Here is a 15,997-nt window from a genome sequence, read left to right as displayed (position 1 = left end):
CTGGCCAAGGAAAATGAAGTTGGTCATGATAGAAACCGAACGAAAATAAACAAAAAAGACCTTTAAACTTTCCCCCATCAGACACTCCACAAGTATGTCCAACAAGCGTTAAACCAACTCTTAAACCCTTAGTAATGTGCTGAATGGAATGAAATATGGTTACCATTCATTTTTCGATCATATGGGGCCACCGTTGCACGCAAGTTCCTCTCTGTGTCGCACCCATCGGAATCCTGGTCCTTAGCATTAGGCTGGTCCTGCCTGTCCATCGTTCATTTTTACCTTGTTGGACTCCCCACTATCTTGGTCAACAGGCGCCACTTCTTATATCCTGAACAGGATATTTGCTTGTAACGTCTTATCTTCGTCTGTAAGCGGGGGCACATAACGCATCCTTAATCCGGGTCCAAAATTCTTTCTCCATGTGTTCTTTTTTTCTTGGAAATTTTCCTTTGCCTTTGCCATCTCCTATTGTTGCCGGTCCACTAATTTCACCTTATTTGCGAGTGTCCCTTTTAATCTAATCACTTCAGCCGGGACCTCCCTCTGTTTCCTCTTCCATCGGAACAAGTATCCACCCTTCCTTTGCTAACGTAACCCTGGTAAAATACCAGTCGCAAAATACCGCTTGGCTTAATGGAACTTCTCTTCAGCTCGATCGTTGAGCGTCAGACTAGTAAGGCAGGGGTCCCGGATTCGATTCCTAGAGGAGGCATTGAGATTAATAATGACCTCTGTTACACTAATATATCCCAAGTGGTACAAGGACACTCTCTGAATTTGTTCGAGTTCTGATAAGTTTAACCCACCAAGTTCTAATCACTTCACGTTAAGTTCTGCCTGTGTTGTGCCATTTGAATGAATGTTTACTAGCTGTGTCTCTGACGCTTTGTTCATATCCTGGTCTCTGATAACTAATCATTCACGAATTTAAAGACATTTTAGATCGGCGTTCACGAAATCAAGTATTCGCAAATATGTCTGAACCGATAAGTTCGCGAAATTCGCGAAAATCATATTGATTTACAATAAATCCCAACATTATTATCTGGCTGTGTTATTGCTATCAGAGTGTCTGACATTCAAAACGAAATGCGAAAGTACGAAACAGAGGCTACAAATCTCATTTACACTGAATGACATGAAAATGAGATATTAGAGAGTTCGACTATACCAATACACACCTTCTTTCCTAATTACTGTCCCTACTGCAAAACCCAATACACTTAAATCAGTTAAACAGGTACACAGGTTGTACACACATAGCAGGCAACATAGTCACATATAAGCAGATAGACAAAATACAAATCTGAATATTAATATGAAAACAAATACAAGTATAACAATGATATAAGTACACAGTAATGAGTCCTAGATGACTATCCCTACGTCAGATTTCACGACATAACGGGCAGCTCATGGCTCAATGAACTATATCTATATATAAACACGTGACAGATGTTGATAACATATCTTCAAAGACCACTATATATACATTGTATTATCGATTACCTTTAACCTTATGGTGTCGCATAATAGATACAGATTCCTGTGTGCTTATAAGTGTCTATAAATGGTTCAGCATAATTGTCCTCCAAGTCTGCAAGCTAAAGGACTTGGAAGTATAAAGTCGATTAGAAAGTGGTTTCCTGGGCTGTCCTTTTTCACCGACTTCTGACACCAATGTAACGCTGGTAAAATACCAGCCGCAATATATCGCTCGGCTAGAGAGAACTTCTCTTTAGCTCGATTGGTTGAACTCATGTAGGAACTCGGAGACAATCTTAGCGTTTCTATCACAAGAATCGCTGACACCAGTGGAAATTCGAGGGCGAGTTATTTCCAAAAGGAGGAGTAGCTTACGATGTCAAAATACCAGCCTCAATGTGCCGCTCGGCTAGCGGGAACTTTCTCTTCGTCTCGATCGGTTGAGCGTCAGACTAGAAAGCAAGGGGTCACGGGTTCGATTCCTAGAGGAGGCATTGAGATTAATAATGACCTCTGTTACACTAATATGTCCCAAATGGTACAAGGACACTCTCTGAATTTGTTCGAGGTCTGATAGGTTTAAGAAAGAGAAAATTACTCTTTCGCTCGATCGGTTGAACGTCAGACTAGTATACCAGAGGTCCCGCGTTCGAATCCTGGAGGAGGCATTGAAATAGATAATGAGTGAATACATTCCGGATCTGGACAGCTCCGCTGGTTGCAAGTACGACACGTCATGTCAGTCCTGGATCCATTCGGAACCACTCGGAAGTCATCGGATTATGTTTACTAATCGCCGAAACGTATTTCCTCGGGCTGAAAACCACTACAGCATGTTTAATCTTAAAATATAATTTTCTCTCTCATACTCCATAGGGTGATTCTGAGGTTGCTAAGAAAGGCATGAATAGGATATTTCCCTATCTTAATGGTAGGACAGAGAAATCTCTTCCTGTGGCCTTGCCGACATTGGGACATTGGGGATTGTGCGATGAATAGGTTTCACAACAAAGTCTAACTTGTTAATCATGATTTGCTCACTCTCTCCGAAGGACCAGTAAGCTTATGCCGTGGTGCGGCGTCCGGCGGCGTCCGGCGGCGTCCGGTGGCAGTCCGTCAACTTTTTACTAAAAATCGCTACAAAACAGATTTTGCCCAAATTCTTCTGTAGGAATGATTGTACTCTGTCCAATTCTAGTCTGAAGCATTCCTACGTGATCTCAAGCATTCTAACGTAATCAACTTAATATGAACGGTATATCTCGATCCCTTGGGTGCGGTCAAATAGGGGAAATGATCCTACTCCTCATGTAGTACCGTAATATGTAAAAATATATACATGTATATAATATACCACAAGGATTCCTCACCAACGGTCCATATCTGGACGATACGAGTAAAGTGTATAATATACCACAAGGATTCCTCACCAACGGTCCATATATGGACAGTACGAGTACGACATCATATGTATAACGGTGACAAAGGTTGCTATTCCTGAGAGGTGAAAACTGAACATGTATATTTTTTACGTTTTTTGATAATTATAAGAAACGTAGATCTTAGTAACATGTATATTTTTTACGTTTTTTGATAATTCTAAGAAACGTAGATCTTAGTAACATGTATATTTTTTACGTTTTTTTGATAATTCTAAGAAACGTAGATCTTAGTAACATGTATATTTTTTACGTTTTTTGATAATTCTAAGAAACGTAGATCTTAGTAACATGTATATTTTTTACGTTTTTGATAATTCTAAGAAACGTAGATCTTAGTAACATGTATATTTTTTACGTTTTTTGATAATTCTAAGAAACGTAGATCTTAGTAACATGTATATTTTTTACGTTTTTTGATAATTCTAAGAAACGTAGATCTTAGTAACATGTATATTTTTTACGTTTTTGATAATTCTAAGAAACGTAGATCTTAGTAACATGTATATTTTTTACGTTTTTTGATAATTCTAAGAAACGTAGATCTTAGTAACATGTATATTTTTTTTACGTTTTTTGATAATTCTAAGAAACGTAGATCTTAGTAACATGTATATTTTTTACGTTTTTGATAATTCTAAGAAACGTAGATTTTTTGATAATTCTAAGAAACGTTGTATATTTTTTACGTTTTTTGATAATTCTAAGAAACGTAGATCTTAGTAACATGTATATTTTTTACGTTTTTGATAATTCTAAGAAACGTTTTTTGTATATTTTTTACGTTTTTTGATAATTCTAAGAAACGTAGATCTTAGTAACATGTATATTTTTTACGTTTTTTGATCATTCAAAGAAACGTAGATCTTAGTAACATGTATATTTTTTACGTTTTTTGATCATTCTAAGAAACGTAGATCTTAGTGACACATCAATTAGTACCTTAAGAACAATATTTTATCTTTCCGCTGAGAGATTGATGACCGAGATTAGCCAAGTATTGACCAAGTTGTATTCAAACGAATTCATAAATATATATAGAAATGACCATGTAGATACATTTCCCAATTCGGTTGAAATCTCATTTCGTCTCTTCGCCGAAATCGCAAAATGAATGTCCTTTAATGGTATCTTATCTCGTACGATGTAAACATCCAAGAACGAAAATTCATACGAATTTCAAATTATTTTTAAAAATCCGACACTTAAAATGAATTACATTTTCTTATTTGTTTATGTTAAGGGCGTGATACATATGTAACGTCCATATCTATATCGGCCATTTGCATTTCTCGGGGTGTGAAAACTTGAACGCACAAACGTGCAGCTCTAATGAGTTCATTCTAAGTATCAGATTTTAAGTAAACTGAAATAGATTTAGAAAGAAGATTTGAAATTTATCACCGTTTAAAAAAATCTTGTCACTATAATACATAGAGAACATATGATCAGTGTCTTTAAAATTAAGCTGCATTATGGCGGACGTAAAGAAAGATTGAAGTGGTGATCCTTTTGGTGAACTACGTTTGTCTTTCTGTTCTGAACCAAAATGTATTCTTATGTATTTTAAGACACTCTCCATGTATTCTATTATCCTGCAACATTTATTGAAAATGCAGATTATCGAAATTTGAAGAATTCGTTAAGTCTTTTCAGCCTTTGTATCCCTGACGTAGATGATACGCACCTCAATGGATATTAAAAAAAATATTTTTACTGATTTTTCTTGTTTCTTACAACAAATAAAATCGCTTATCTTAATAATTGTTCTTTCAAATGAAATATTCAAGTAAATCAGAAATGAGTTCTGTCGAATGATTGCATATTCTGAAATACAGCTATCATACATCTCTTTTTTCCCCAAAGTATCTGATATGTTAGCATATAATTTTTAAACATAGAGAAGAAGATTACATTCCTCACTTTCGCCTCAGGTTTACTGTGTCTTCTTTCATACCAGTAATTTATGGTATAATTTGTCTCTGAATAAATTAAATTGCTCCACTTTGCATCAATATGAAAATTCTGTAGAAAAAATCTAAATATTCATAGGTCATTTTTTTAAGTATTTGGATTAAGGAAAGTAAACATACTACATTTTCGTATAGGTAATAATGTTAATAATCTTGATTATGAATCATTCCGTGTCAGTTTAATTGACAAACCGTCCTGTCAATTTGGTCATAATACGGAGGACGCAAAAACTTTTATTTTTCCATATATGTTCAAAAGAATACAATATCTAGACACTTAGCATAGTACACAAATATTACATATGAAAGCCTTTTGTGTGGTGATGCTTCTTAAGATATAAAATTATATTTATATTATTTTATATTATTTATATTATTTTATATTATTTATATTATTTATATTATTTTATATTTTTTTTATTATATTATTTTAAGTATATTCAGATTTTTATTTTGTTGATAGTGAAAGATTTGACTAAAATACAGGTCAATATATAGTGTCATCTGCCTTTATGTCGACTCTTAAACATTTCGGTTTCATTTCGGTCTCCTTTTTCTATTTCTTCTTCTTTTCTAAAAGTTCTAAAACATTGTAAAATGTGTTATCTATTGATTATGGTAAGGACATCGCCATGCTTTGTATTTGAATACATGTATTATGGAGACGACAGTGATATAGTTGTGATAATGTTCGTCCGATCCATTTATATATCATTATGTAATAAAACTGGTTTAAATTCAGCTGTCACAACCAAGGGTATCCGACATTAGCAGCGCAGTTTCAGGATATATATATAACATCGACTTTTGGTAGTGAAAACGTGTCTAGCCCCTGTGTAACAGACAGGGAGATGAAAGCAGTTTCTCGCTGCTGTAACGTTCCTTGTTTTGATGGATGTTTTTGTCAAACGTTTAACATGTGTCCAGTGAGACATCGATTGAGACAATACCGCGAGATATGATAAAAATTTAGTAAGTTATCGAGTGGAACAGACACATTGTACATACATGTACATACATGTTGTTTATTTATTTACCGCAGTCTGTTAAGTCAGCACAATATGTGCTATATTTAGACATTACTCGTCTGGACGGGTCGTTGTGACGTAGACAGGTAAATATTGCATATAAAAGCACAGAGCGGATGAAAGAGGACCATACTATACTCCACGAATGCAGGAGATATTTACCTGATCAAGTGAAATGCGGTCACGACAGGTAACTCACAATTTGTACTGATAAATACATATATACATATATATTGATCACTGTGTGTTTATGTAAAATATGCCGGGATATGTGAAAGGAAACCGTAAACGTGACCTTAAAAAGTAAAGACAAATCACCACATTTCTCTCACAAGTTATGTTAAATACGAATTTAAATTCAATGCGTCTTTGATCTTTATGAACGTCTGATATTTTATTTTCAGTACAATAACTGCATCTTCCTTACACTGTGATTTTACCCACTCACACATCCGCTCAATTTTTATATATGTATTTTTTCTATTTTTTTTTTCTCTCTTTCCCCCGACCATTTTGGATGTTCATCTCTCCGCCTAGGTTTCAGCAATATAGCTTTTTCAACTGAAGATTCTCAAAAGAACGCAACCGCTGTAATTTGGTCTTACCTTATCTCATTCGAAATTTATATTGAAAGGCGATATGTTTAATTTCCCTGAGTATCTTTGGTACAAATCTGCATTAGCTTTTCAGTAAATATTAATATGATAAAGTTTTATCGTTTCGTTTTTTTTTTTTTTTTTTTTTTTTTTTTTTTTTTTTTTTTTTGTTTTTTAACTTGTTGTTTGTTTCAGAAAAAGTCATCTGAAAAGATGGCGAGAAACATTTCAAGATACAATTTCCGAAAGTATCGTCAAACAAATTGGGAGGTATATTTTGATACGTCCTATGACAAAATGCAGGCAAGACAACGTCCCACTGTCCCTTACGGATTGAAAACACACAACTTCCGACGGATTATCACAAGCAAAATTATAAAGGTAATTTCATTTATACAGATATACTCGTAAATGTCATTGTTAATATCACATGGTAGTTTTGTTTGTAAAGTTAATGTATAAACCGGAAGAGACGGTGCTGAACTTACGCCCAATTGTTTTGTCGATATTTCACGGTGACGAACAAGTACTTAAACTTAATAAGCATACTTTATTCGAGATTAAATGACATATGTTTTTCCAGGATATCAAACACTTGTAACAATATCAAAGTTTTCTCAATTACTTTAGTCAAACCAATAACGTATAATACAGAGAGATAAAAATTCTGCCTATATCCCTTTATAAAAATTTAGCGACGAAATTCTAGTTAATAAGCTTCGCTGTTTTGATAAATGAATTTTCTCCAAAAGCATAAATATCAAGTATAAATAAACAGTGTAAGAAAGCTTAATAATCTTCAAATTTATTGTGCTAACTTTTGTGACATATCTTTTGATATTTGTAAAACAAAATTCAATTTCAAGCGGTTTACAATTGAAATACCATTTTCAGCCCCAAATACGGAGTTAAAGATATCATTAGATTGATGGCAGCAAACAGCTTAGTATTTTTTCAATTGACTCGTGTAAGTTTTGTGATATTTTCATTGATTTTCGTTATTTTCATATTATTTTCTTAACATTCTGTATTATACGTCCTTGATCAAAGAATTGCAGCATTAATTGTGGTTTATGTTAATCTTTATTTTTTACTTTTTTAATCAAAAGAACAAAATGATGTACCTGATGGAATGGGAAAATTTTGAATTATCTGAAGCAACCTGGGAACCACAGTCGATACTGCCGAAGCATATCGATAGCTTATATTACCGTCCGGAAGTCAGTTACGAGGCGCTCGTGGTTGTCGCGCGCCAGTTTGAATCTGCTATACAGCGTTGCCTGGCACGCCGAATCAAAGAAACTTCAACAGACTGTACACAGTCATTCTGTGTTAACTTTCCATTGGATATGTTCCGTTATGTATTTGGTAGTAGTGATCCCGGTCGACAATACAACATTAGTAATATCGACAGTTTTAGTAAGCTACCAATGTGCAGCGGTTGGTGGTATTACATAGATAAACAGTACACCAGAAGCCAGCTCTCCTTCCCAGTGTGTGTTGAACCCAGACTTACAATGCGCAAAGTGTTTAAGAACATTAATGGCAAGTTTGAATGGAGAAAACAACCAGTGGAGAAGGTTCGAGTTACTCTCAGCTTTCTAAAACTGGAGTCATTTACAAAGTCTGATGTGACACCTAAAGTGATGGACTAGCCCGGGGACGCGGTTGTCCTTGATCAGCTGTAGACCATGACCTGTGTATATCTACACGCGAGTCCAGTCTTGTACTCATAGAATTTTGATTGGACTCCCAGAAACTGCATCAGTTTTACATTGTGGAACCCATTGTTTTCAGCAATGAAAAGGACACCTGAAAATAGGTGCCGTTTCCGGATTGGTTTCAGGATTAGTGATACGTGTGTGAATGTAACTATCTAAACTATCACGGATATTTATGAATGTCAGTAAATAGTGTACCATTGTTGTTATATTGTTGATAAAATGATTTTTTTTCAAAAGATTATTGTTTTAGTGTTGTTTGTTTGGAAGAAAAACAAAAACAAAACAAAAAACACGAGAAAAAGACTACTAAATGACCATTTTGATAGCACACCCCTGATCAGCCCCCATCCCTCTCTGGCTGATATCTGGACTCTCGAGCTGATATGGGGCGTGCTATCAAAATATTTCTAAATATATATAATTCAGTCAAAACTCGTCAGCTTTGCAGTGTATCATTTACAAAATTATCGAATTTAATTTCTAAGGACAAGTATCATAAGACTAATATACAAATAAAACAAGAATAAAGTCGCTTATCTTGTATCCTGTTCACAGATTTCTTCAGAATTTTTCGAATTTTTGATAAAAGTCAAATAGTAGAGATATTATTTTTTTTATAGTTTTCAAAAATGCATTTTTTATCCTCTTTAAAATAAATTTTGATAAAAAGGCAAATATCAGTAATACAAGATGTTCTTCACGAGCGAATTTTTTTAATTTGCTTGAACTGAAAATCACGCAGCAATTTAATATAACTTTTATTGAAATTATGTCAGCATTAATTCGTCAAGAAAACAAACACAAACACAAATAAAAAAAAATACGTGACTTTTAGAAGGGAAGTAACCGCGTTGAAACTATTATTTTTATCTTGATATCTTGAGTAGCCTCCCTTCTACCAGTGAATCTAGTATCACTTGGTATTAGACACCAGTTCAAAAATTTGGATATAAGCTATCTATTTAGGAACCGAGACTATTCCACAAGAATCGAATGTTTCAAGGGTGTCATGAGCCTTTGCACCAGATGTCATTAAAAATCAAGTTTAATGAAATTACAAATTGTGATATTTCCGTCGGATTTGTAGGGCATTCGCAAAACCTTCCTAAGTATATCACTATTTCACCAGTACTTAATGAATATTTCAAAGTTCAAAGCACATTTTAAAATCAGTTTTTTTTTAGTTTCATAATCAAAAAGCAGGCTGGCTCTATTGCACAACCTGCAGGCTACAAAATTATACAAAATTGATTACGGTTTACTTTAGAAAAATGAATATATTTAAACAAAACAGAAGTAAATTTGCGTTTGTTATTAACCTATTATTATAGTTACAAATACTATGGTCATTCTTTAATTTTAAGCCATGAATTTCTCTAAAAATATATGTTTTGAAATTCTAAAATGTAAAAAATTTGTCATTATAGAATCGAATTTTGAAATAGAAGGAAAATAAATTTTAATTTATAATTAAACTCAAGGGGGATAATTCAAGTTTGCTTGTTCTGAATATCATGAGATATTATAAAAATAGCTTTTCATATCTTTTTTTAAATCTTTAAAGACTTTCTTTCGGTGACATTATGATTGTGAATGATAGCATGTACTTTATCAAAACTATATTTTAAGATTTGTTTTGGTTTACAACACGAAAAGTCTAAATTTGAATGCACGGTGAAAAATATGTCAGATCTTTAAGCCTACTGTAATCATGTTCTATCGTGATATCTCGAGTTGTCTCCCTTCTACCAGACTCGCTGATCTCTCGTTCGTCAGAGGAGGGCAATCGATCCACGAACAAAAAAAATCGAAATAAAGCTATGATATGTTAAGAACCTTCAGAAACTGGAAGATAAAATATAAACAAAAAAGGATTAACAAGAGACCAAAGGCAAAACACCTTGAGTATAAGACCAGGGATTCAGATACAGTTAGCGTCATTTGCTTTGACGAAAAGATGTTATTAAAATATTACAATCAACAGTTTCTGACGCATACAATCATTTCTTCAATCAGTTATGTAAAATCAATATCCGTTTATACCTTGTTGAAGATACTGAAGGGAATTCTTAAGTACATTACGAATATCTAACAGCCAACAGTTATCCTGAAAGAAAAACTCCATACCAGATTATTTTCGCTCGAGCAGATTTAAAAAGAGAAAGAAATCCTTCGCTTGATCCACAAAAATGACAAGATTTCACACAATTTTAATCCACGTCGTGTACATGAGAAAATATGCGATGTATTTCGACAAGTTTAAATCGGGAAACCCTTGTATAAGGTTTACAGAGAAATATGGATGCCGTGAACTTCTCGGATAATTATGAAGATAAGACACTACATATATGGAGCTTCAGAGAAATTAATAAATAAAAACTAAATAAATAACTAACAGCGAAGATGATGGTGACTGGGTAAGTACAACAATGTTGAAATTGTTTCAGGAATAATCGACACGTGCTAGGAAAATTTGAAGACATTTGGAGACATATTTAGGAAGAACAAAATTAGCTCATTGTAAAAATTCCAAGGCGACGACGATTTAAAGTAAAATTGAACATGATTTGTGAATTGCTTAACGTTTTAGGTATTATGACGACATTCTTATCGGCCCGTCGACACATAAAAGGTCATTAGGGCCATCAACCGATAAAACATACAGCGATCCAAAAGGAAATAACATAAAACAAACTAAAAGTTAAAAGACAAATGTTAAAAATTTAAAATGGTTATGTTATCACAAAAATTTAAAATGGTACGTCATAGTCTATAATATAGACCAACAATTTTACAAATCCCAAACAGTTTCAAAAAGGGCCTCTTGACTTGTAACGTTAAGATACAAGTTTCTCGAGTAGACAGAAAGTCAATGCAGTCCAATAAAAATGTTTAACGGCGAATGGCTCATCACATTTTATGCACAAAGGATTATCTTCGCCTTTCAACATATATAAATGCGTAAGATACGAATGCTTAATGTTATAGATAGAATTCATTCATATATTAGATCCGAAAGATAATTGATAATTATTGATATTAAAAAAAATAAGGAGACAAGAGGTAGATTCTTGTGACAATAATGTAGACAGACATCAAGTTCCATTAGGATAAGCACTGTGGTAGTGGAGCGTATGAAAAAAATATCTAGGACAACAACTTAGACAAAAAAAATTTTAGCAGGAAAGACAATTAAAGACTTTGCATTGTTAAAGGATGTGGAGACCTTTTATAGAGTAAACAACACGAGACATCCTATATCTTAATTGTTATTCTATATTTAGTAACGTTATATCTGAGACGACTCAGTTTCTAAAAAAAATTACAAATAAAACCAATCAAATTAACAAAACCAAGGAGCTAGATAAACTTTTTTTTAATTAAAAATGATCAAACAACTAAAATGGGAATGCCGTTAATGTCATTTAAAAGTTGAATTGCACCAGATGACATAAAATAAAAATTGGTTATATATCAAAACTTTATATTTCATCCTACGTAAATCTTCATACACCATGTGGTTAACATAATAAATCTTCATCATTCGTTACTGGATACGTTTGTTAAAAATCAAACCATCTTGTGTTGTGATATCCAATCGTTAACTCATTTAAAACGTTTGATAAGAAAATAGATAATAATCAAGGTCATTTGGTATTTGATTATTAATACAATGAATTTCTTTAGATAAAAACGATTAAAAGATCATGATTACCAAGCGTATATATGTTTATTGATAGACGCCGTGTCTATCCAATACAGCATCTGATCTCGTTTGTGGCAAGTCGTAATAGCGTAACATTTGGCAACGTGATTAAAGGCACTATCGTGGGTATAGATATAGAAATAGTTTGTATTAATTTAAATTATGTCCTTTTGTGATTAAGTGTTTGAAATACACTCTCCGAAATAACATAATAGATGTTGTTAATTATATCCCCATCTGGCTCTCCCTGGATTGTTATCGGGGAGCGATAATTCCTCGTTACATACTGTAACAGCTGACGAAACAATTGTAGCCTCGTCGTGGACGACAATAACACGAATTTTACTAATCGATTGTTTGTTATTGCGGACTATTTGATCATAATAAACACAATCATATTGTATGTAACATTAATATTTATTTCCGTACAAATCGGTATAAATTTCCAGCGAGGACTTAAAACCCCAGCATGACCAGTCTATACTGTTAATACATATCATCAGTTCCTTCCCGAATTGGAAAACCTAAAGATGCAACATATGTCTTTTACTTTACAAATATTGTCAATGTGTTCAACCAACCGCTATCATCAAAAGAAAATGATAAAAAAAACCCCATACAAACATTTCAAGAAACGCCCAAGAATGGTTAACACTGCGTACCGTTAATAGCGAATTATATACTCTATGAGTTTATGACGATGAAAAGCTACACACGATCAATACACTGATTATCGCAATTCAAAGAAGGACAGGAGCACCTACTTTGTGAGATGTGATCAATATAAATAGACGATCGATTATTGTCAATCAATACATTAAATTGTTATGTGAAAACATCTAGTTCGTGAAAAATAATTTCTGCGGAATGGTCCGTCCTTGCCTTAGGGGGAAATATGTTTTGTCTTCAAATGTTTTTCGCGTTTCTTTGAACCAAAATGATATTTAATTGACAAATCAAATTTATCTTCTTATGTTCAAAAATCATTATACGTCATATTTTATATCACATATTGATATTTCTAACAGCAAAATAGTTTTTAGCTGTATATCTTTCGTTCTGTATGTTGTAATTTATTATTTATTAATTTATTTATAATTTCATGGGTAACGTACACGTTTTACTATAGCCTTTTCTGTATAAATTTGTTTGTACCTTCAGTAAAGTACGCATTACGCAGAATTATCAAAATTAGATCTAAAACTTTTTCAAATGTTCTGATTATCTTTGTTTACTTACATTTATGTTGTGAAGCCATCTAATTAATGCATTGTTTAATACAAGATATGATAAAATCTTACATAAAACGAAAATCGATTTGATATTTCACATATCATTGTGGGTGTTTGTTATCAAAGTTTACATAGTGTGTCCTCGGGTATCTCTAATTTATCGGCATATACGTGAATCATTTCAGTAAAATTCACGAAAAATGAAGATATGGAATGTAAGTTTAGAGTAACCATAAAATAAGTAATATTCCATCTACATTCACGTGCGAATGGATCAGCTGCGAGATTTCAATGCCGATGATAAACCATAGACGTTCCTGGTAAACCGATTTGATCCTATCTCTGTTATCGCTCCCACGGGAAACAATCATTTGATTGTAAAATTTCTAAACAACAAATGAAAATAACTAGGAGATATGTATGATAAGACTGACTTTTATTCAAACGTTTCTTTGAGACATTTAACCTTAAGAGTCGTTATTCAACAACAAACATCGAATTGATGTGATTTACTTAACGGTATGTTAATGTGTACTGGCTTTGACGAGTCAATTACTTGTCTAATAGCACTACTTACGACAACAAATTGAATGGTCAGTGAGTGGTCAGTGAATGGTCAGACAACAATCTAGGAAGGGATCAGTACTAATATTAGTTGGCTTTCAACGCTTATTCGTATACGTGGCGCGCACTTATTGTCCGAAGAATGCAATACATTCTAATTGTCATTGGATTAAATCACAACCATTTAAGATATTACTTCAGCAATTGTCCCTCGGGGCCTCTCAACATTCCTAAGCTTTCACTAGAGTTCTTTAGGAGTAAGTTACTAGTGCTAACACAGCACGTGCTATACTTATTAACAACGTCCACTAAGGTCTATAAATACTACCCTATAGTAAACTATATTGATAACAAACATCAACTTACGGATTTTATCATTATTATTACAGTCGAACTTCGTTATTTCGAAGTCGACGGGACTGTTTAAAAATATTGATATATTTATCAAAATTGATATTCTATGTAATAGAATTAGGAATTAAAATGGGTATTCGTTAATTCGAAGTAGGCGGGACTATAGCAAAACGTTCTGGTTATCCGAGTATTCGAGTTAAGCGAGATCGAATGTTTGGTGGAAAGTGTGTTCGGGACAGATTATATACTTCGAATTTAACGAGATCTCCGAATTATACGACTTCGTGACAACGAGGTGCGACTGTATATACGATAAACCACGGTCCTGACGCTCACACACACTGCTTGGGGATCTGGACGGTGGGTTAATACATCGTCGTTAAACCACGGTCCTGACGCTCACACACACTGCTTGGGGGTCTGTACGGTGGGTTAGTACATCGTGGGTAAACCACGATCCTGACGCTCTCACACACTGCTTGGGGGTATGGACGGTGGGTTAGTACATCGTCGGTAAACCACGATCCTGACGTTCACACACCCTGCTTGGGGATCTGGACGGTGGGTTAGTACATCGTCGTTAAACCACGGTCCTGACGCTCACACACACTGCTTGGGGGTCTGGACGGTGGGTTAGTACATCGTCGTTAAACCACGGTCCTGACGCTCACACACACTGCTTGGGGGTCTGGACGGTGAGTTAGTACATTGTGGGTAAACCACGGTCCTGATGCTCACACACACTGCTTGGGGGTCTGGACGGTGGGTTAGTACATCGTCGGCAAACCACGATCCTAACGCTGGCGCGCGCTGCATGGGGGTCTGGACGGTGGGTTAGTACATCGTCGGCAAACCACGATCCTGACGCTGGCGCGCGCTGCATGGGGGTCTGGACGGTGGGTTAGTACATCGTCGGCAAACCACGATCCTGACGCTGGCGCGCGCTACATGGGGGTCTGGACGGTGGGTTAGTACATCGTCGGCAAACCACGATCCTGACGCTGGCGCGCGCTGCATGGGGGTCTGGATCGTGGGTTAGCGATGATGGGGTTAACAGTACCTTATCCTATATCACACTGTTACCTTCTTGGAGTTTCATGATTCACTTGATAATGTATTCGTATGTCAAATTATATTATGAAGCAGAGGACACCTACTCTACCAGACTACCTGGTCCTATTTACACACGTGTCCTTGTACTTTTCCATTGATCTCGATGCAAAGCTTTACATTGTGCATATTGTGTCTCTGTTTTATTGATCGTGTGTTTCAAGTAAAAATTAATTGAGACTCTGGAAGCGATAATGACAAATTATAGTTGGTATGTACATGAAGTATATTTCGTAAACTGGACTTGCAAACCAGATCAACCAGAAAACCGATCTGTCTGGATTTTTGTTGCAAATTTGGGATTGACCACCAAAATGGCATGGTTTACTTCTATGTGTGAATTTAACTCGGTTTATTTAGAACACACAGTTTTCTCGGGTAATTACTTTGCTTAGGTCACAAGGAACGTTTTTCATTAGCAATGCCGGTCAGGTATCAATTGTGATGACGTAAAATAGATAATGACCTCAAGTCATTGAATGAAAAGCTGCAACAAAACGGCTGTTTCCGTTTGATCTTGTCCTCAACATTTCGACATTTTAAAACCAGTCTTTTAAGAGGACATTGGTGAGCCTTATAATAGGGTCTGCTGTATTTCGCGGCGTGGATGCAAGAGGCAACTAAAGTGGAACTAGTACAGAATCTGACTTTTATTCCATGTCTGCAATCACTTGAGATCTTGATTGTTCCTCCATCTTCCACGTCTTTCGTTCTATGCTGTATTATTGGTGTTACTCTGGAAACACATTCATATCAGATTTTGGCTTTTGCCCCCACCACAAC

At 34.8% G+C, this 15,997-nt stretch overlaps 1 protein-coding gene across 1 annotated transcript; it reads left to right on the top strand.

Annotated features, from left to right (window-relative positions):
- The first annotated feature begins 6,103 nt into the window (after window positions 1–6,103).
- LOC132554144 (uncharacterized) lies at window positions 6,104–8,179 on the top strand. Its single transcript, XM_060218446.1, has 3 exons — window positions 6,104–6,118; window positions 6,720–6,905; window positions 7,634–8,179. The coding sequence occupies exons 1-3, from the start codon at window positions 6,104–6,106 to the stop codon at window positions 8,177–8,179; spliced, it is 747 nt and encodes a 248-aa protein (XP_060074429.1).
- Window positions 8,180–15,997: the final 7,818 nt, after the last annotated feature.

The sequence above is a fragment of the Ylistrum balloti genome, unplaced genomic scaffold (assembly GCF_031769215.1).
Source record: "Ylistrum balloti isolate Yb309-2 unplaced genomic scaffold, AGI_CSIRO_Ybal_v1 Utg370386, whole genome shotgun sequence".
Taxonomy (NCBI): Eukaryota; Metazoa; Mollusca; class Bivalvia; order Pectinida; family Pectinidae; genus Ylistrum; species Ylistrum balloti.
This window is presented reverse-complemented; position numbering and strand designations above follow the sequence as displayed.

Bases quoted from the DNA above. Each gene is read 5' to 3' on its own strand.
- LOC132554144 (XM_060218446.1), top strand. The intron at 6,906-7,633 runs GTAATTTCATTT...TTTAATCAAAAG, and splicing joins TCACAAGCAAAATTATAAAG to AACAAAATGATGTACCTGAT.